The following is a 21,908-nucleotide window of genomic DNA, read 5'->3' on the forward strand; positions in this document are numbered from 1 at the left end:
ATTTAAGACTTGAGTTATCTTTGTGTGTGTTTTTGTTATTGTTATTGCCATGCCAGTGTTTGCTTTAGTAAATTATTTTTTTAAACAAAAAGTTTTCTCCAAAGCTTTTGAGTTCCCTATTTTCTAACATGAGAAATAATACCTTTCTCTGGGGTTGTTATGAAGATTAAATGAGATAATGTGTATAAAACACATCAATAATATCCTCATGATAAAGAACTTAAAACATCTGCCACCCCCACTAGAGAAACAACCCATAAGTAGATTAAGAAATTAAAATGAAATGTTCTGTAGCTAACCAGGATGCACTGGAAGTGTTATAAGTAGGGGAAAGATATTAGTAGGGGCCAGGCAATGTAGGACTTGACTACAGAGGGAGAAAATTCTGAGCTGGAGGAACACCAAAGTAACCTTAGTAATAAGACATTAAAGTGGTATCATATGGCAGACACGGAGGCAAAAATGAGTGTGACGTTAAAAAGAAGATGAAATGCCTCTGAGGTAATACATAGAATGGAAAAGTATATCAAAGGAAACGACAATAATGGAAAGAGGAACCTTAGAGTTGCTAATAGGAAAGCTGTGGTAAAAGGGGACAGAAGATAATCAGAGAGCACTTCTTTTTTTTCTTAATTTTCCTTGGCATTTGAATGTTGAACAACAAAGGAAGTACCATATGCATATTGTGTTCCCCTTCCCCTCACATGCCCAATTCTCCCACTCCTAACTGTATTGCATTTTTCTTTACCTAATCTAAAGATTGCTTGTTCTTAAGGTTTCTACAAAAAATCCAATTTTCGCTTTTTAACCTTTATTCTTTTAGCATTTAAGTTTATACCATGCAGTGTTGATGTTATCGTATAGTAGTCTCTTGTTTCATGTACTTACTGGTTTTTCCCCTTATGGTTAATAAACTTTTTGATTGAATGCATCATTTTCCTACATGTTTTATATCCTCAATCTCTATTTCCTACTCTGTACTGAAGAAATATAAATAGGTCTTAATACTTGCTTACTCAACTGTTAGTATAGATTAATTTTTATTTGAATGGAGATTAGTAAGTTTCATTTGTATAATAAATGAGAAATCTTCATATTTTTAAAGCTTCTTTAATGGTGCTGATTTAATTTTTTAATTGCATTGTAATTAGGATGGCCATGTTGAAGTAGCTAGGTTACTCCTTGACAGTGGTGCCCAAGTGAACATGCCTGCTGATTCATTTGAGTCACCATTGACATTGGCTGCATGTGGTGGGCATGTGGAACTTGCGGCCTTACTTATTGAAAGAGGAGCTAGCCTGGAAGAGGTCAATGATGAAGGTTATACACCGTTGATGGAAGCAGCTCGTGAAGGACATGAAGAAATGGTGGCATTACTTCTAGGCCAAGGTAACCATTCCAATTAAGACACTAAAGCATAAATGTGTAAAACAGTGGTTCTCAACCTTCCTAGTGCTGTGACCCTTTAATACAGTTCCTCATGTTGTGGTGACCCCCAATTTCATTGTTACAAATTGAACATAATTAAAGCATAGTGATTAATCACAAAAACAATATGTAATTATATATGTGTTTTCTGATGGTCTTAGGCGACCCCCAAAGGGGTCTTGACCCACAGGTTGAGAACCGCTGGTGTAAAATGTAAATTATAATTTTATAAAATTAAATTCAGTATTTCATCTTTCTAATAGATTTGTAATGAGGATTGTCACAAAAACAAATGATAAAATATTTGCTTTGAAAATGGCTTCTATACTATGCTCAAAATCAAATAGACTTTTTAAATATAGAGCTTTCAGAGTCATTGTGTGCTATGTGTTTAACCGTTTGAGTCCCAAGCAGCGCGATTGCGCTGCTGAGATTTTATGTCGAGAAAACCCAGCACATTTCGAACATTGTGGACAGCTGACGGTGCGTTACCGATTGTCGAAGTCGCGCGCTCAGATTTACTGACGCAAGTACATCACACAGCTCCTTTTAATTAATATCCGTTTGAGTCCCAAACAGCGCAATCGCGCTGCTTGGTATTTCTCGACATAAAATAAAACAAGCGCTATCACGCTGTTTGGGTCTTTTCGTACTCATTTAGAGAAAGCGCGGTTGCGCTGTTTGGGATTCTTCGACAGTGTTTTTTCAATACCCCCTGGGACTCAAATGGTTAAAAACAGAGAGAACTGGACCTGGCCAGTGTGGCTTGGTTGGAGCGGTGGTGTCCCGTACACCAAAAGATCTCAGGTTCAATTCCTGGTCAGGGCACATACCCAGGTTGCAGGTTCAATCCTTTTATAGGAGGCAGCCAATCAATGTTTCTCTTTCACATGGATGTTTCTCTCCCTCTCTCTCTAAAATCAATAAAAACATATCCTCAGGTAATTAAAAGAAATAAAAAAAAAAACAAACAAAAACCCACAACAGAGAAATGGAGATGGGGTACTTATCAAGCTAATATAAGAAAATTTCACTTGGGGTAGAATACCTGTTATATTTCATATATCTACTGTTTCATGAAACAGTATGAGAAATCCTGCCATAAAGATTAACTTGATAAAAATGCTAGAATGCGTATATAAGAAGGTATCGAAGAGCCCAGTACACATGGACTTCTCTTGGGAAAAATGAAAGAGTTACTTTCTTGTATTAAGATACCTTAAGTTTAGAGTAATCTCCCATCGCTATCCATACTTTTAGTTTAATTTTTATATCCCTTTTAATAGTAAAGTTTTTGTTTGGACAAATTTAAGAGGAATGGCCCATTTTACTAAAACCTTTTTATCGAGAGTTAATATTGACTAGAATTTTATGAACATAGTTTGAGCAGACTTTTTAGGTTTGAATCACAACTCCATTGCTTGTCAATTTTGTAACTTAATGCAAGTTTCTAATCTTCTATGCCTTAATTTTGTCATCTTTAGGGTTTTTGTTAGACTATATGTATGTTATATATATACTATTTATCATATAGTACCTGTTAAGTGTTAGCTATGGTGATGGTGGTAATAGTGATAATGATAATGTTGTGACCTTGGACAAGTTAATTAACCTCAATTTTCTTAGGTATAAAATGGAGCTAAGCCCTGACCGGTTTGGCTCAGTGGATAGAGCGTCAGCCTGCGGACTCAAGGGTCCCAGGTTCGATTCCGGTCAAGGGCATGTACCTTGGTTGTGGACACATCCCCAGTGGGGAGTGTGCAGGAGGCAGCTGATCAATGTTTCTCTCTCATCGATGTTTTAATTATCCCTCTCCCTTCCTCTCTCTGAAAAATCAATATAATATATTTTTAAAAATGGCGCTAATATGTAGAATGCTTTCAATATTGCACCTGATTGTACCTCTTGGCTGAATAAAGCTTGCTTCAGCTATGTACATCAAATATCCACTAGTGGATATGGTTTTGATGGTTTATTTTTAACTGCTTTTCAGAGTAAGGGAGAGGCACTTTATTATTTAGTAAAGTAACATAAATGTTCATTTTTGAAGTATAGTTCATTAGGAAATAAATATGTTTTGCATATCTCTGGAATAAGTTAATGACTTTCTTTAATTATTTTAGGAGCAAATATCAATGCACAGACAGAAGAAACTCAAGAAACTGCTTTGACTCTGGCTTGCTGTGGAGGCTTTCTGGAAGTGGCAGACTTTCTAATTAAGGCAGGAGCTGATATAGAACTAGGGTGTTCTACCCCCTTAATGGAAGCTGCTCAAGAGGGTCATTTGGAGTTAGTTAAATACTTATTAGCAGCAGGTAGGCATTTTTGCATTTGGGAGGAGTTTTTTACATGATTTACTTAAGTAAAACTGTTATAATGCAAATAATTTTCCTGATTTTATGGTACACTAATATGTGTGTGAATGTGTGTGAAAAATGACATGATAATATTTGTGAGTATTCTGAATAAATATTATCTTATTGCTGTTTAAGGTATCTGCAACTTAAATTTCAAGCGGTGATTTTTTTTTTTGTTTTGCTTGTAAAGATGCTAACAATACTCTCTATTTTCTAGAAATGAATAAAGATATTTTGTCTAATTAGAGGAGATATGGCTTATCTGGAAGAAATTTCTGTGTCCTCATTTATATCTTATGATTGTTTTATTAAGTCTATGTATTGTGTAATACTGTTACAGGAGCTAATGTGCATGCAACAACAGCAACAGGAGATACAGCACTAACATATGCCTGTGAAAATGGTCATACTGATGTAGCAGATGTGTTGCTTCAGGCAGGAGCAGATCTGGTAAGCTCTGTCACATTTTAAATCCTAATATTTAAAACTAATGCAAGAAATTAATTAAAAATTTTATGGAGAATATAGACAAAAGGAATTTATTTCTGATTTTATGTTAGCTTTTTTACCATAATTATCTCATTTAGTCATGTTTTTGTTGTTTTTTACACTGTTTGGTGACCATTAGTATTTTCCTTGTTAGCAGGACTACATAATCTACTAACCCTCATTCCCCACACACACAAAAAGGAAAAACCATGTGTTCGATATATTAATACAAAATTATTTCCTCTTGTATATTTAGCTCTTTTTAGAAGCTTTTCTGATTTGCTATAAAAAGGCAAATAGGACTTAGAGGTATTTCACTGAACTTAGGAAATAAATTTTTCTTATACTATTCAAAGCATTAAATAAAATAAATTTAAAAGATGGTATATTTAACCCTTTGCACTCCGCTGTCCCCTCTCAGGGGACATCGGAATTCTAGCATATCACTCGGATGTCCCCTCTCAGGGGACATCGCAGTTTATTAGTGATTACGGGGAATTGAGTTATTTCAACGCAACTTTTTGAGACATGCATGTTTCCCTGAAGTTTTATCTTGAAATGGCACAAGAAATTAAATCAAAATATCGTAAAATTACTAAGATATATATACAAGAAATGTCAGCGGGTTTTGTGTCGGATTAAACAATAAACTACATATTCCCGATGTGGGACAAAGAAAACGGGACTGCATTGTGTGTTCTAACAGGAAAACACCTGGTGGCAGGCGTCAAACCACTTATTACTGTCAAACATGCACTAATCAGCCTGCAATGCATATTGGGGAGTGTTACAAAACTTATCATACTGTACAAAATTATAAACAATAAAATATTGTTTTTTTTGCAAATATACATTCCTCGATGTCACCCAATTCATATAAGTCCAATATCATTATAATACGTTACTTGGTTCCAAAATTATACTAAATAATACGAGGGTCTGTAAATGCACGTTTCTGCCGCAAAGTAGCGTCGAGTAGCTGGTAGCCAATGTCCAGAATGGTTCGGAGTGCAAAGGGTTAATAAAGTATATTTTCCCTCAAATAATTGTTAATTAGTAAGAAAGATGAAAGCCCTAGCTGGTTTGGCTCAGTGGATAGAACACTAGCCTGTGGACTGAAGGGTCCCCGGTTCGATTCCAGTTAAGGGCACATGCCTAGGTTACAGGCTCGATCCCAGTAGGGGGTGTGCAGGAGGCAGCCGATCAATGATTCTCTCTCATGATGTTTCTATCTCTCTCTCCCTCTCCCTCCCCCTCTGAAATCAATTATATATCCTATATAATAAAGAGGTAATATGCAAATTGACTATCACTCCAACACAAGATGGCCGCCCCCCATGTGGTCAAAGATGGCCGCCCCCATGTGGACACAAGATGGCCGCCCCCGTGTGGACACAAGATGGCCGCCCCCATGTGGACACAAGATGGCCGGCAGAGGAGGGCAGTTGGGGGCGACCAGACCTGCAGGGAAGGACAGTTGGAGGGAACCAGCCTGCCGGGGAGGGTAATTAGGGGTGACCAGGCCTGCAGGGGAGGGGAGTTGGGAGGGACAAGGCCGGCAGGGGAGGGCAGTTAGGGGTGAACAGGCCGGCAGGGGAGGGCATTTAGGAGGGACCAGGCCGGCAGGGGAGGGCAGTTAGGGGTGAACAGGCCGGCAGGGGAGGGCAGCTGGGGGCAATCAGGCCGGAAGGGGAGCAGTTAAGCGTCGATCAGGCTGGCAGGGGCGTGCGTGGTTAGGGGGTGATCAGGCTGGCAGGCAGAAGCAGTTAGGGGCAATCAGGCAGGCAGGGAGCAGTTGGGAGCCAGCAGTCCTGGATTGTGAGAGGGGTGTCCCAGATAGGAGAGGGTGCAGGCTGGGCTGAGGGACACCCGCCCCTGCACGAATTTTGTGCACTGGGACTCTAGTACACACACACACACACACACACACACACACACACACACACACACACACGAGGCCCGGTGCACGAAATTTGTGCCCTGGGGGGGGGGGGGGATGTGCCTCAGCCCAGCCTGCACCCTCTCCAATGTGGGACCCCTCGGGGGATATCTGACTGCCGCTTTAGGCCCGATCCCCCTCAGGGGGATGTCTAACTGCCGGTTTAGGCCCGATCCCCCTCAGGGGAATGTCTGACTGCCGGTTTAGGCCCGATCCCCCTCAGGGGAATGTCTGACTGCCGCTTTAGGCCCGATCCCCCCTCAGGGGAATGTCTGACTGCCGCTTTAGGCCCGATCCCCCCTCAGGGGAATGTCTGACTGCCGCTTTAGGCCCGATCCCCCTCAGGGGAATGTCTGACTGCCGCTTTAGGCCCGATCCCTCAGGCAGTCAGACATCCCCCTCACAATCCAGGACTGCTGGCTCCCAATCACTTGCCTGCCTGCCTGATTGTCCCTAACTGTTTCTGCCTGCCAGCCTGATCACCCCCTAACCACTCCCCTGCCAGCCTGATCAACGCCTAACTGCTCCCCTGCCAGCCGGATTACCCCCAACTTCCCTCCCCTGCAGGCCTGGTCGCCCCCAACTGCCCTCCCCAGCCAGTCATCTTGTGGCGGCCATCTTTTGACCACATGGGGGGCGACCATATTGTGTGAGGGCGTGAGAGTCAGTTTGCATATTACCTCTTTATTATATACGATATAGATATATTTTTTAAAGAAGGGTGAAATACCAAGGTCATTATAAGGAAGATTATAAAGAGGTGTCAGGGAAATTACAGAGAGTAAACAAGGCAAAAGAGCTAAAAATGTCATCTGAGATTATATGTGGGGCTGGCTAAAATTAAGAAAGGTAGATATGGCAGTGTTATGACAAAAGAGACATTCTAGTGGAAGAAATAATATAGGATGGGTATAGCTTCAGAGGTAGAGAAGCATAAAGCAGATTGTGTGGTGAAAATAACTAGTCTTCAAGTTAGCCTTAGAGAGGCTAGGAGTGAGACATGAAAAGGTGGTTTTAGTTTCAGTTAAAATATATGCTCTCATATGTTCTTGGGATTGATATTAACAAATGAGTTTTCCTGAAGAAGTTCATAGTTAATGACAAATTCATGTACAGGTAGAAATAGGCTCCTCCATAATTAGTTTTGTAAACTTGATTTAACTTCTTGAAAGGAGAGGTTTGAATTACATTATTGTGGTCTCTTTCAGCTCTGCATATGTTGGTAGAACTCTTGAAACACTTGTAACACACATTATATTCTAATTAGTTGTATGTATATTACTTTCTAATTAGATTTTGAGCTTCTTCAGTTAGGAACTATATTTTCAGTATTTACCACAAGGCTATGAAATATGCAGCAATGTAATATTGCTAGTTAGTCCATTGCAATTGGAATAACCTAATATATGGCTTAAGAGAAAACCCAAAAGTTGTTCATCAGATGTGAGTGTTAAAAATCCTATATAATAAAAGGTCTGCAAATTGACCAAATGGCAGGACAACTGGTCACTATTATGTGCACTGACCACCAGGGGGCAGACGTTCAACGCAGGAGCTGCCCCTGGTGGCCAGTGTGCTCCCACAGGGGAGTGCTGCTCAACCAGAAGCCGGGCTCACAGCTGGCAAGTGCAGCTGTGGTGGTGGGAACCTCTCCTGCCTCCCTGGCACCGGCAGCGCTAAGAACCCACCAGGGGATGTCCGATTGCCAGTGGGGAGCAGGCCTAAGCTGGCAATTTAATATCCCCTAAGGTAGTGGTTCTCAACCAGTGGGTCGAGACCCTTTTGGGGGTCAAATGACCCTTTCACAGGGGTCACCTAAGACCATCAGAAAACACATATATAATTACATATTGTTTTTGTGATTAATCACTATGCTTTAATTATGTTCAATTTGTAACAATGAAATTGGGGGTCACCACAACATGAAGAACTGTATTAAAGGGTCGTGGCATTAGGAAGGTTAAGAACCACTGCCCTAAGGGGTCCCAGACTGCTAGAGGACACAGGCTGGGCTGAGGGGTCTCCCCCCCCCCCCCCCCCCCCCCCCGGGCCAAAAGGCGGGCACTGGGCCTCTAGTACATATATAAAATACTTTATATTCTCATTATTAATGTTTCTTATCCTCTCCCTTCCTTTCTCTGAAATCAATAAAATCTTATTTTAAAATAAAAGAAATGCTTTATCAAAGGTATTTTTCTCAAACCTGTATATTCTAAGGTAGTGATGGTGAACCTTTTGAGATCAGCGTGTCAGCATTTTGAAAAACCCTAACTTAACTCTGGTGCCGTGTCACGTACAGAAATTTTTTGATATTTGCAACCATAGTAAAACAAAGACTTACATTTTTGATATTTATTTTATATATTTAAATGTCATTTAACAAAGAAAAATCAACCAAAAAAATGAGTCTATCATGAGAAAGAATAATTGTTCCCTAGCAATTAAATATCAATTAAGTATGTGTTTTTTAAATAGGAGCATGAATCTGAAGGTGGAAGAACTCCTTTAATGAAAGCTGCAAGAGCCGGTCATGTTTGTACTGTTCAGTTCTTAATTAGTAAAGGTAGGTTTGTGTAAAAATAGTAGGATTTTTTTTGTTTATTTTGTTTTTTAATCAAAGGTGTCTATCCCTGCACTCAGGTATTTAAAGATTGAGGGATAAAGGACATTTTGTTGGTATGCTGAGATTTTGTGAGTGGGTATTTGAAAAACATCCTGCAATACATAGAATAGGTACAAACTATGAAGAATGATCATGTTGAGTATCACCTTTGTCAAGAAACACTTTTATAAAGAAAAATTTCTCTATGTAAAACTTTAAGGGTTTAGATAACTTAAAGTCTATTCTGTTCATGTAATAATATATCTTGAAATCTGGATTTTTATATTTATGCCACTGATTAACTTGGTAAAATAGAAAGGCTATATATAGAAAGACTTTATACAATTAAAAAGGCAGTTTGTTAAAAATACTAAAGAAATGTACAGTTTGTAATTGTTTATACATTAAGACAAAAAAATCAGAAATATCTTACTGATTAAATTATTCGAACACTTACTTGTGATGGATGTTTATACCATAGTTTTTTCAAAAATGGAATTATTTACATACTCAGTATACTCTCTCTCCTTTACTTAATTTTAATGAATCTGACCAGCTTTTTCCTGCTATTTTATTTCCATTTTCCACATTGCTTAGCACAATGCTCCAAATCCCAGACAAATACCTGTTTTCATTCTCAGATATTCCCATTGGAAAAAGATGACATTATTATTCATTATTACTTTCTATGCCATGTTCATTCTCTGCAAACTTAGCCCTTGGTTTTTCGTCCACTTCTCTACTAAATAACTTAAAATGTAAATAAAATTACACATCTTAATTTTTAAAAACAGTGGTTACGTTAATGTTATGTCCTTTTATTATCTTCTACTGGCACATACTGAAGTGTTTATAGATGAAATTATATCACATTTGTCTGGGATTTATTTTAGAATATTCAAGATGGCAGAGGAGAATTGATGTATATGTGAAATGAGATTGGACATTTATTTATAATCATTGAAGCTGGGTCATGGCTATGTGGGGCTTTATTATACTGTTCTCTTTATGTTTTTGAAATTTACCATAATTTAAAAAACCACACTCTAATAATATGATTTTCCATGCCTTGTCTGTTTCAGGAGCAAATGTGAATAGAACTACAGCTAATAATGACCATACTGTATTGTCCCTGGCTTGCGCAGGGGGTCATCTGGCGGTGGTGGAACTACTTTTGGCTCATGGGGCAGATCCTACTCATCGTTTAAAAGTATGTAACTCATATGTTTCAGGTAGCACTGTGGATTCTTTATTCTTATACTAGAAAATATCTACAAGTTGCATTTATAATGGCATTCTTAGTGTATTCATTTACTAAATCAATGATTTTATTGTGTCTGGGACTTTTGGCTTTATTTTCCTTAAATAATTCTGTAAATTAACTTGTTTCAAAAAATGTTTCTTTTCCCTTCCATATCCACTCTTTTAGGATGGCTCGACTATGTTGATAGAAGCAGCAAAAGGTGGCCATACAAGTGTTGTTTGCTATCTTTTGGACTATCCTAATAACTTGCTTTCAGCCCCTCCACCAGATGTCGCTCAGTTAACCCCCCCATCCCACGATTTAAATAGGGTAAGACTGAAAACGAAAGCACTTTATATTATATTTTCTTTATTCCCCTATTGCTCAGATTTTCAGTTTAAACTAGATTATTTTTTGTTGTGATATGTAGTTCTCTTTTTAGATGTACTTGATATGGCTAATGAATATCTGGCATAATATGCAGATTATAGGTTGATAGGACTTTTCTCTCTTACAGCCAGAATAACCATTTGAATTTAAAGTTCATAAATGTCATGAAAAATAATTGGGTATCAACATATTTTAAGTAAATACGTTATTGTCTGAGAATAATGCCATATTAAAAATACTTTGAAAAAGAATAGAAAAAATATTTTGAATAAGTCTTTGTAACTTAGAGTTCATTTAAAGCATATTATTTAATGGAGTGTATAGGAAAAGCAGAAACATAATTACTTTCCTTTGTCTTAGGCTCCTCGTGTACCAGTTCAAGCACTGCCCATGGTTGTCCCCCCTCAGGAGCCTGATAAACCACCTGCCAATGTTGCCACTACACTTCCCATCAGGAATAAAGGTCAGTTAAACTTCTAAAGACTCTAACATGTTGTTGAGGTAAAAATGATAAGATTACAAAAGCCTAGCCATTTAAAATTATTTTTCCACAAAAATTGCATTTTATTGGCATAATTAAAAAATTTTTTACCAATGAAAAAAAGCATATTATTGGGAGAGAAGATAGTTAATAGCACTAACTTGTGCTAGAACTAGAAGTATTAGCAAGAGAAATTCAGATGTTCATCTTTGATGCAATTCTGATTATCCATGATTTCCTGTAATAACTGGTCATTTCTATTTATGTCAAAATGTTAGGCTGGGTATTAGTTGATTAATGTTTTTTTGTAAAACTAAATTTCTGTAGTGATATGAAGCATGAAATTAAAAAATTAGATTAAAATTTATTTTATAATAACTGGTATAATATATATTTCATATCTGGAATATCTTTTCTCAACCAATAAGTAAAAGTTACTTCAGATATGCTTGTTTGTTTCCCTAGAATTCTGGAGGTCCATATTTGACTTGTGGTTGTTACACCATGCATGTTCATAAGTTATGTCCCAAAACCTTACAGCTACTAGTTTTAATCAGTTTTTCTTTTTAAAGAGTTTTCCCTGAAGAACCAATGTGGTCTTAATTTTTGGTTTTTGGTTACCTATATTATTTTACCAACAAGAACACTAAGTATTTTCACCAGCTCTTTCCAATCACTATTACCAATACTGATTGCTGTACCTGTAGCCAGGTCTGTTTTTTCATCTGGCTATCAGAAGATACAGTGGATGGTGTAGTCCAACATCTTTTCTTTCAAAGAAACTGAATCCCAATTCTCTGCTGGCCAGGTAGCTGTGGGAATATGTGAATTTATGTCTTGATTTTATCAGTCTTGAAGATGATAGGCCCCAACAAAGACATATTTTAGTTGGATTTTAATTTCCTGGCACCTCTCAGTGGTTTGGGTACTCTTTGTATGTATGTGTGTGTGTAAGGCACAACTATTAAATGTGGAAAAACCTTGACTTAGAGGTCTAAATTTTCCCTACATCTTAATAGTTTAGCATTATCTTTTTATTCTTATAATTTTTTTACATCATTATGACCAGATTACACATAGCCTTATATTTTATTTTAATTACATCTCTTAGGTATCACAAACCTGCATTCCTCTATTGTCTAATTTTAGCCATGTGATATTTTTAAAATTCTGAAATTTCTTTTCCAAAGATTACTCTAGCACATAAAATACATACATTTTATGTTTATGATAAAGAAGGTGAATTTGTTTTTTAACTCCTTAACACAGTGCATTTTCACCTTCTATGGCTATGATAACTTGGTGCATAACTGTTGGCACTAAACCTCCCAACAGTAACTCTGTAATGAGGATGCCATTCATGTGCACTTCTGAGGGGGTTTCTTTTTTACACAGCTGCTTCTAAACAAAAGTCCAGCAGCCATTTGCCAGCAAACAGCCAGGATGTACAGGGTTACATCACCAATCAGTCTCCAGAGAGCATTGTAGAAGAGGCTCAGGGAAAGTTAACAGAACTGGAACAGAGGATAAAAGAAGCCATAGAAAAGAATGCACAGCTGCAGTCCTTGGAACTGGCTCATGCTGATCAACTTACCAAGGAGAAGATTGAGGAGCTGAACAAAACAAGGGAGGAACAAATTCAGAAGAAACAAAAGATTTTGGAGGAACTACAGAAAGTAGAACGAGAGTTACAACTGAAAACTCAGCAGCAGCTAAAAAAGCAGTATCTAGAGGTTAAAGCTCAAAGAATTCAACTTCAGCAGCAGCAGCAACAATCTTGCCAACATCTGGGACTTCTAGCTCCTCTTGGAGAACAGCTTTCTGAAGGAGACTATGCACGATTACAGCAAGTGGATCCCGTTTTGCTTCAAGATGATCCCCAGCAGACTGCTGCTCAGATGGGTTTTGCACCAATCCAGCCTCTGGCCATGCCTCAAGCTTTGCCTCTGGCGGCAGGTCCATTGCCTCCAGGGTCCATCGCTAATCTTACAGAACTGCAAGGAGTAATAGTTGGACAGCCAGTACTGGGCCAAGCACAGTTGGCAGGGCTGGGGCAAGGAATTCTGACAGAAACACAGCAAGGGTTAATGGTAGCCAGCCCTGCTCAGACCCTCAATGACACGCTGGATGACATCATGGCAGGTGGGTTTATATTGTTATGAGCAGGTATCAAAATATGATTTGCTTAAGGCGAGTAAGAGTGTGCCACAATTTTTTGCCATTGCCCAACTTGAGAACTATTTTTGGACTCTTGATCCATGTATATCTTTAGAAATATTAATTCAATCTCAGAAGTTTTCAAATGGATACAGGTCAAATGAAAGATTAGCTCGTTCAGTGCAAGTGACTGAAACGTTCTGGCTTAGCTGAGTAGGCTGGGAATCTAGGCTTTTCAGTAGCGGGGTTGATGTTTGATCTCTGGTTTTCGTTTTTGTTTTTTCTCTTTAAGTTCAGAATACTAAAATTGAATTTTATATTTTTTGCTTCTGTATTCACACCAAGAAACTGGGAAATTGATAGAAGTTGAAGTGCAAAACTTAGTAGGATATCAGGAAGCTTATTTGTAAACAGAAATACTTTATATCCTAATGGATCAGACTTCAAACCTGATGGATATTTTTAAAAAAATTTAAAGCACCTTTAAAACAATAATAAAGTACCAAACCAAATAGGGTTTGATTATACTGTATGTCAGTGATTTTTATCCCCTGTGAATGTTAATGTATAGTCTCTTTCTAATTGTATTATGGGAAGGTATGGTCGGGTCCCCTCACAATATCACAAATATCTTTTTAAATGTGTAATCAGAGAAGGAAAAAAAAAAAGAAAATGTGTAGTCAGAGAAATTTTATTTCATTATAATTAGTTTCGTTGGCAAGAAGAAATATTTTAGAAGGTTGTTTTAATGGTTTCCGTTTTCGGTACCTACTTTTTCATAAATTCTGTAACAAACTAGTGCAATGACATTTCACAGGATTATAAACCATAAGAATGTTATACTGAGACAGATCATTTTCTTCATTAAAAAAAGCTAATGAAAAAGAGAAAATTGAAGAAGGAAAAGGGGGGGGAAGAGTTAAATAGTTCTCTCCTCCTATTTTTATTCTTTTGTCTGTACTTTAAAAGACTTGAATTTTTCTGATTTTGAAATTATATTTAGTAACATTACATATTATGGTGACATTATATGTGATTTAACGTTCACCTTTTAAAAGAATAACCTAAATTGTATAGTGTAGACATTCAGAAACTAAGAAACCAGCTAATGAGACAGATTTTGTATACTTAAAATCTGCTCTAAAGTTTCCCAGTCCCCTTTTAAAATCACCTCAACAGTAATATACGGAATGAAAGTCTCTGCTAATCTTCATAGGGTACAATAATTATCTTGGGGGAAAATGGTATTAATCATTAAGAATTGTAAAGATTCTCTTAAGAATTTAATTTTTCTATAGATTTGAAAATTGCTACTAATCACCATTAGCTGGTTATAATAATTGGGAATACAATTTAAAGGAATTTGGTATCTTATGAAAATTGGAGAACAGTAGCCCCAAATTCCAAATTTGATAATTACTTCCATAGCCATTAATCTAGATCATAATGGTGTTCTATTATGTCAGTTGATCTACCAATGAATGTATAGAGTTAAGTGTTACTTTTCCAATTAAATGAAGAATGGACATTCTATACCAAAGAATATTTAATATTTTTTGATGCGCTACCAGAATTTACCTGATGTTCTTGGGCATAGTTATCAACAGTGATTTGTCAGTTAGTTGTATGGTGTTTGTGCTGATGAGAATTATTTGAGGTTTGTAACGTAGTTTTTCTGTTGATTTTTTTACCAAAGAAAAACCTTAGATTCTGCCTGTGTGTTCCAGGTTTTTAAGTATAAAAAATTTTTTTAAGCACATAACTTTTCAGGATATATGACAGATATTTGTCATATTATGAAAATACTTCTTTCTTATGCTTATTTGCATAGGGATAGAAGAAATGGCAGAAGGAAGAACAGGTTTAAAAAAGCCCAGCTACCTACGTGAAACCTATCCGTCGTCATGCATGTGCACATGCATATATACTCCAGCACTCATTTCTGCAATCTTTCTTTAAAGTTTTGTGGTAGTACTTGTTCTTTCAGTTGACTAATGACCATTTTGTGTTTCTTAATATCTTACAACCTCATTATGCTCAGTTGTCCTTCATTCAGCATAAAACTCTGTTCTTTTTTCCTTATGTCCCATTTATTAGACTGCTCTAACAAGGTTCAGTATCTTTTTCTCTAATACTTGGCTGGCCAAATTCTGTCTTCCCTGCCCTAGCTACTTGCCAAAGCAAAATCAGTTCTCTGTTTAACTAGTCTTAGTACCTTACCTTTGCTGTGCTCTCAGGTTCCTTCTTTTCTTACCGGGTATTAAAACTTTTCTAAACATCTGGTCTCCCTCTCTAAAATCTAACCCCAAATATGAAGTCCCACATGGAAAGATCTGTACCAGAGTTTCTTCACATGCCTACGTATTTATAATTATTACTTTAACTATAGAGAATGGATGAGTGACAGTTATTTAGTTTTAAATAAGGAAATGAAATGAGGGAATTGTTTTTTTCCTATCTCCTCTTAGATGAGATGATAAGAATAATTTGACCAAAAATAAGAAAACCAATTTAAGTATGTTCTTTAAGGAATTTATTCCAATTGAAATGTAAATAGTCATACATTTTATATTTTTGAAATTTATAGATAAAATATATACATTTAAATTATCTTGATTTTTAAAAAATTAATGTACAGGCTATCAATATGGAGTAATAATATCAAGGTCATTAGATGATCAATTAAATATACTAGTATAAGCCCTTTTCTATTGATCTGATTCCCTAAGGCTTCAAAACAGTGTTTTGTGTTTTGATTTGATTTGTTTTGTTTTGTTCCCTTTTTTGTTTTTCGTTTGGCTTTTAAGTGGACTTAAAAAATGTGTAATTTTAGAATGTGTGTTACTATAATGTATAGTATATGTTTGTGCCTGAACTAAGGATTTTATGTAAAATAGATTTCTTAATTGACAATCATGTTTATAATTGTTATAAGATCGATTTTAGTTTTGTTCTTGGTGGGATTATAACCTCTTTTGTCTGGTTTCAGATCCAGTTGTGTATCATGATTGTTTTCTGTCTGATGTAGTTGATAACTAAGTTGGTAACATACATCTACACTACTGTTGACCATTCAAAGATTAATGCCCAAAATTTAGTGCTACAGCATTTTTAATAGGGGGAAAAAAGGATTGGTGTTCACATATCGACTCCAGAAGTGAGTTGATGCGGGAATAAAGTACCCTTAACTGCCACCACCTTTGAAGTTCTACCACATCAAGTACTGACCTAATTAAATTAGCCCCTCTCAATTTGCATCTTTTTGTGAAAATATCATGTGAAATTATACTTAGAAGAACTAACAGTAATCTGTATCTGAAGGATGTTTGTGTGCATACATTTATTTCTACCCTAATTTTTTAATTTTGTCCTTATATGTCAGTGTGATTGCTGGATTGATTGGTAGACATTTTATCCCCTCAGAATACTTCTACATGTGAGAAACTGTATTTCTGTGTGAGGATCAAATTTTTATATTTGACTATGCTTTCATAGTAAGGACTGCAATTCAGAATATAATTATCCTCCTGTCTGCAGTTAAAGAGTAGGAGGCATTTTTAAATGATTGGATAGCAAGGCTCTCCCAAACAGTGATATTACTTATATTAGTTATAGAATATAAGGTGTGGAATTGGCAGGTAAAAATCACATTCTTCTCCTTCTGAACATGCCTATTTTATCTTTTATTCCTTTTCTGACTAAGAAGGTATAATGGACAACATATTCAATTGCATTTATATTTAATTTAGATTCATAAAAATATTTTTGTTTTCAGGGTTATTTTGAATTAAGGTTTTATGATTACATACCATAAGAGAGGAATTTGTTTTTCAGGTGATTAATTAGAAAATGGGTTACTCTCAGTATACATTATAATTTTGGACTGTTGTCCAAAGTCAGAAATAACCAGGATAATGAGTTACTAGTGCTGTGGCAGTCTACCGCTAGACATTCCGTTTTTTAAGAAGTCTATAAATATTTTCCAATAATTATTTCTTACTGTTACCTAACAATGTTTTATCCTTATTAAGTGCAGTTATTTTGTTCAACAGCAGTCAGTGGAAGAGCATCTGCAATGTCAAACACTCCTACCCACAGTATCGCTGCTTCCATTTCCCAACCTCAGACTCCAACTCCAAGTCCCATCATCTCTCCTTCAGCCATGCTTCCTATCTACCCTGCCATTGATATTGATGCACAGGTAAGCTTCAAATGATGGAAGTATATCTTCATTAGACACATTAATCAGTGATTTAAATGATCTTAGAATGCTTTGTCTCTGGGCAGAGACTTGAGCCACTATTCGAAATAAATTAGAATCTACATTTAAAAATATAAAAACATCAAATATGGATTATTACTAATAATTGTGTGATGGTCTAATTTCTAAGGTCATCAAATAATCCTTTTTAAAACACTTTAGTTTACAGAGGATATAAAAAGAAATAACTTAAGATTTGTGTGTATTTTCTTCTACTCGTAAATGAAAAGATATGCTTTAAAATTCATAATGGATTGCATATAAAAGAAAAGATTGAGGTTGGTGCTGGCAGGGGCAGAGGGTGAGTGGAAGTGGAAGAAGGCATAGAGGGGATAAATGGTGTGTGGGGGGGAGGAATTAAAAAATAGTAAAAAAAAGATTGTTCCATTTATATCACATTTACTCAGTAGCATTTATATCATCTTTGAAAATTGTGATCTTGCTGACTGACATGTAGTGAGTCTATGTGTGTGTGTGTGTTAAACACTGTTAAGTAAAAAACAAAAACCCAGTTCTTAAAAAAGATAGTTTACTATGAAATCTCAAGGCAAAGTGAGGTTAGGAGGAGAGGATAAGTTGTGTTTTACCCTAAAGAAATGCTAAGAGACCTAGCTTAGAAAACAGTTGAGCACGGTAAGGGTATATGGCCTACTTTAGGACTGAAAAATGACAGTTCATTTAGTTTTATATTTTGACTAGAGGTCTGGTGCATGAAATGTGTGCATGGAGGGGGCGGGTCCCCTCAGCCCAGCCTGCACCCTCTCCAATCCGGGACCACTGGCTCCTAACTGCTCACCTGCCTGATCGCCTCTACTGGCCCCCCTGCCAGCCTGATCAACCCTAACCGCCTCTGCCTACCAGCCTGGTTGCCCCCAATTGCCCCCTTACCAGCATGGTCGCCCCCAACTGCCCCCCCTTGCCAGCCTGGTCACCCCTCACTGCCCCCCCCCCCAAACCAGCATGGTGCTCAGTCGTTTCATCATCCCTCACTACACCCCTGCCGGCCTGGGTGCCCCACGCAGCCTGGTGGTCAATCATTTGGTCGCCCCTCACTACCCTCCTGCCGGCCTGGGCACCCCACGCAGCCTGGTGCTCAATCGTTTGGTCGTCCCTCACTAACCCCCCACCGGTCTGGTCGCCCCACACAGCCTGGTGCTCAGTCGTTTGGTCGTCCCTCACTAACGCCCCGCCAGCCTGGTCGCCCCACACAGCCTGCTTCTCAGTCATTTGGTCGTCCCTCACTAACCCCCCTGTTGGCCTTGTCGCCCCACTCAGCCTGTTCAGTCGTCCGTTCAGTTGCGATGGCCCTTGGCTCTTTATATAGATAGAGTGTGTATTGGGGGTGGGGGGTTACATGATAAAACTTTCTTTTATAAATGATCAGTTCTTTATTTAAACTTGAATTTCAGGACGTAAGTGTGTGTGTTATTGGACCATTAAGAACATACACTCTTAACATATTTAAAATATAGCTTGTTGGGGGACAGGGGTGGACTAGAAGAGGTAAATAGGGGAAAAAAGGGTACGTATGTAATACTTGCAACAACAAAGATTTTAAAAAATAAAAAATAAACTATTGTGATATAAAAAATACATAGCTTGTCATTAAAATGTTTCTTGGTAATACTGTGAAAAAGGAATTTCAGTTCCATTCTTACTTGCTTCCAAAATGTGTGTATCTTTTCCATTGTTTTAACTTTATTTTATTAATTTCAGAGAGGAAGAAAGAGGAAGAGAGAGATAGAAATATCATTGATGAGAAAGAATCATTGATTGGCTGCCTCCTGCACACCCCACACTAGGGATCGAGCCCCCAACCCAGGCATATGCCCTGACAGGGAATCAAACCATGATCTCCTGGTTCATAGGTTGATGGCCAGAGGAAGGTAGCTGCTCTTAAGTACCCTGATGAAGAAACTGAGACTAAGAGATTATTCATTTTGCTTACAATCACTTAATTTAGCTAACTAATGGGGCTGGGGGTCATACTTAGGTCAGTTTGACTTCAAAGACAACTTTCTAACCTAACATACTATACGGCCTTCTTTAAAAATATGAGACATTTACTTGAACTATAATGGCTCACTTTTAATATTGATAGTGTTGTAGAATTGGATTGAACTTGGTATTGAATTTGTATTATTTTCCTCCAATTTCTTTTACTCTTGAGGTTATGTTTTTTCTTGTTGTTTTTTAAAATACATTTTTATTGATTTTTAGAGAGATAGGAAAGGAGAGGATTAGAGAGTTAGAAACATCGATGAGAGAGAAACATCTATCTGCTGCCTCACCAGGGATCGAGCCTGCAACCCTGGCATGTGCTCTGACCAGAAGTCAAACCTGCACCACACCAGCCGGGCAGAGGCTGTTGTATTTTAACCACAAGTATATTTTCTAGTTTTTGTGGGTTCAAAAATTAACCCATAAGCAAAAGTAAAAACTTAACATGTTAAACGCCCAGCCTGTTTTGTCTTCCAGACAGAAAGTATAGTGTCAGTCACCGGTGACTGACATGGGGCTTAACATGTTAACTAAAATGTAAAAGAATTTCTTTTAAAAAATGCTTTTCAATAAAACACTGCAGGAAAAGTTCCTCCACATATGATCATGATTTTATTGAATTTGAAATTATTGTAGTGACAGTGAAATTTTACCTGACTATACCACCCAAACATCACTGTATTATAAATTAATCTCTGAGAAGTTACACATAGATACTTTAAAAAATAGTATTAGTTAATTTTAAAAAGTGTAACTTATATTTTAAATGTCGTAGACATGCTTATATAAAAAGATTTAACTGTGGTTCCTTAAGAATCTGCTTCTTTTTTACCTGGTCTCTACATGGAGGTTTTTCCAGTAGCCTAGAATGAGTTAATACTACTTTTCATGGAGTTTAGCATAATTGCTTAGTTAGACATTAGAAAGTGTCTTCTTTGGGAAACAATGTAAAATGAATATTCAGAAATAATTGTTCACCATTTTTTTCTTTAATTTTAATGTTAACTTTGTATTTAATCTACTAATTTTTATGATACCAAGCAGTTATGTTAAATGATGAAAATAAAGATTCCTTTATACTAAATTAGAGGCCCGGTGCACAGATTCATGCACTGGTGGGGTCCCTTGGCCTGGCCTGTACCTTCTCACAATCCAGGACCCCTCGGGAGATGTTCAACTGCCGGCTTCGGCCTGATCCCCGCAGGCCAGGCTGAGGTACCCCACCGGTGCACAAATCTGTGCACCAGGCCTCTAGTATGTATATAAGATCTTTGGTTGTTAATCTCTTCCTGCCCTCCCCCCTCTCCCCTTCCCTCTGAAATTCATCAGTCTGTTCCATGTTCCCCTGCCTGTGCATTGAATATCTGCCCCTGGTGGTCAGTGTACATCATAGCTACTGATCAACCGGTCACTTAGGCTTTTATATATATATATAGATTCGTCTGAAACTTTTTCTAGATTCTAAAATGAAAATTCATTGAGATTTTACTTACCTGGATATTTTGGTTTATGTGTGCAAGTACTGTGCCATAACAGACAAGTGATATGATAAACTTTCTTCCTGTTTTGAAAGATGAAACATTCTCTAATAATTTAAGCCTTTATTTGTTTATTCAATAAGTCTTGACATGTATATTTTTTACTTTATAACTTTTAATTTAATCTAGTCTTCATAACAATCCCATGAAGTAGATACTGCTATTAATATTTTACATATGGGAAAAGTGAGACTTAAGAGATAATAACTACCTTGCCCAACAGCTAATTTATGGTAGAGCCAGTTTTCAGACAATCCCTGCATTCAGGCTCTAGAATCTATGCTTTTAAAATACTGCCTATGCTATCTGTTTTAACCTGGTAAATTAGATTCTAGAGAATGAGCCACCACCTACATGGCAAAAGATCACGTGTCCTTCATCTTTGCATTTTTTCTGCATATTCCCTTGGCCATATTGCATATTTATATCAAATCTTAATTTAAGGAAGAACAAAAGAAATGTGAATTTTTTTCAAAGCCTCAGTATATGTCTCCTTTTTAAAATGATAATGATTCTTAAAATGGTCATGCCTTAAACTCCTTTAATTAATTAAGATGCTCAGGAACTAATATTTTTAACAAGAATTAGCAGAAATCATGTTTAATTCCCGGACATTGCTGAATGCTTTAGGTAGGAGTTTACATTTTTTATAAGGTTCCTCAAATCTTATATAACTAGAAATAACCTTAGGTGTGCAAGTGTTTACCACAGGTTTTTCAACTCTCGTGTAATGGTTTTATTGAATCGGGTCTGAATATTTTCAAAACAAGATTGGTACCACATTAAAATTTATTTCAGGAAACATTCATAAATGATAGTTTGAAGGAATTACTTGGGCTGTTTTACTATAAGTTTTGACAGCATCTTTATCAATTTGGGATGGGATAGGTCTCTATTTGGGGGGTGGGAGGGTGGAAACCTCATTTCAAACATTATTTCATTCTTGCCCTGGCTGGTGTGGCTCAGTTGGTTGGGTGTCCTTTCATGCACCAGGAGGTTACTTGTTCTATTCCCAGTCAAGG

The 21,908-nt window shown here is 37.1% G+C and overlaps 1 protein-coding gene across 8 annotated transcripts in view; it reads left to right on the forward strand.

The window, feature by feature from the left end:
* ANKRD17 (ankyrin repeat domain 17) overlaps window positions 1–21,908 on the forward strand; it is a 183,143-nt gene that overhangs the window by 98,302 nt on the left and 62,933 nt on the right. For 6 of the 8 annotated variants that reach the window (XR_002830645.1, XM_014460628.2, XM_023758640.1 and 3 more), the window contains exons 8-16: window positions 1,152–1,389; window positions 3,552–3,743; window positions 4,126–4,235; window positions 8,689–8,776; window positions 9,898–10,025; window positions 10,245–10,388; window positions 10,809–10,911; window positions 12,325–13,071; window positions 17,139–17,287. Coding sequence is in view for 7 of the 8 variants with exons in the window: in XM_014460628.2 (XP_014316114.1) it covers window positions 1,152–1,389; window positions 3,552–3,743; window positions 4,126–4,235; window positions 8,689–8,776; window positions 9,898–10,025; window positions 10,245–10,388; window positions 10,809–10,911; window positions 12,325–13,071; window positions 17,139–17,287 (1,899 nt within the window). In the remaining variant the exon portion in view is untranslated. The remainder of the gene's footprint in view (window positions 1–1,151; window positions 1,390–3,551; window positions 3,744–4,125; window positions 4,236–8,688; window positions 8,777–9,897; window positions 10,026–10,244; window positions 10,389–10,808; window positions 10,912–12,324; window positions 13,072–17,138; window positions 17,288–21,908) is intronic. The other 2 variants (XM_014460629.2, XM_014460635.2) reach the window with 2 other exon arrangements.

This window comes from Myotis lucifugus, unplaced genomic scaffold (assembly GCF_000147115.1).
Source record: "Myotis lucifugus unplaced genomic scaffold, Myoluc2.0 scaffold_136, whole genome shotgun sequence".
NCBI classification, from domain to species: Eukaryota; Metazoa; Chordata; class Mammalia; order Chiroptera; family Vespertilionidae; genus Myotis; species Myotis lucifugus.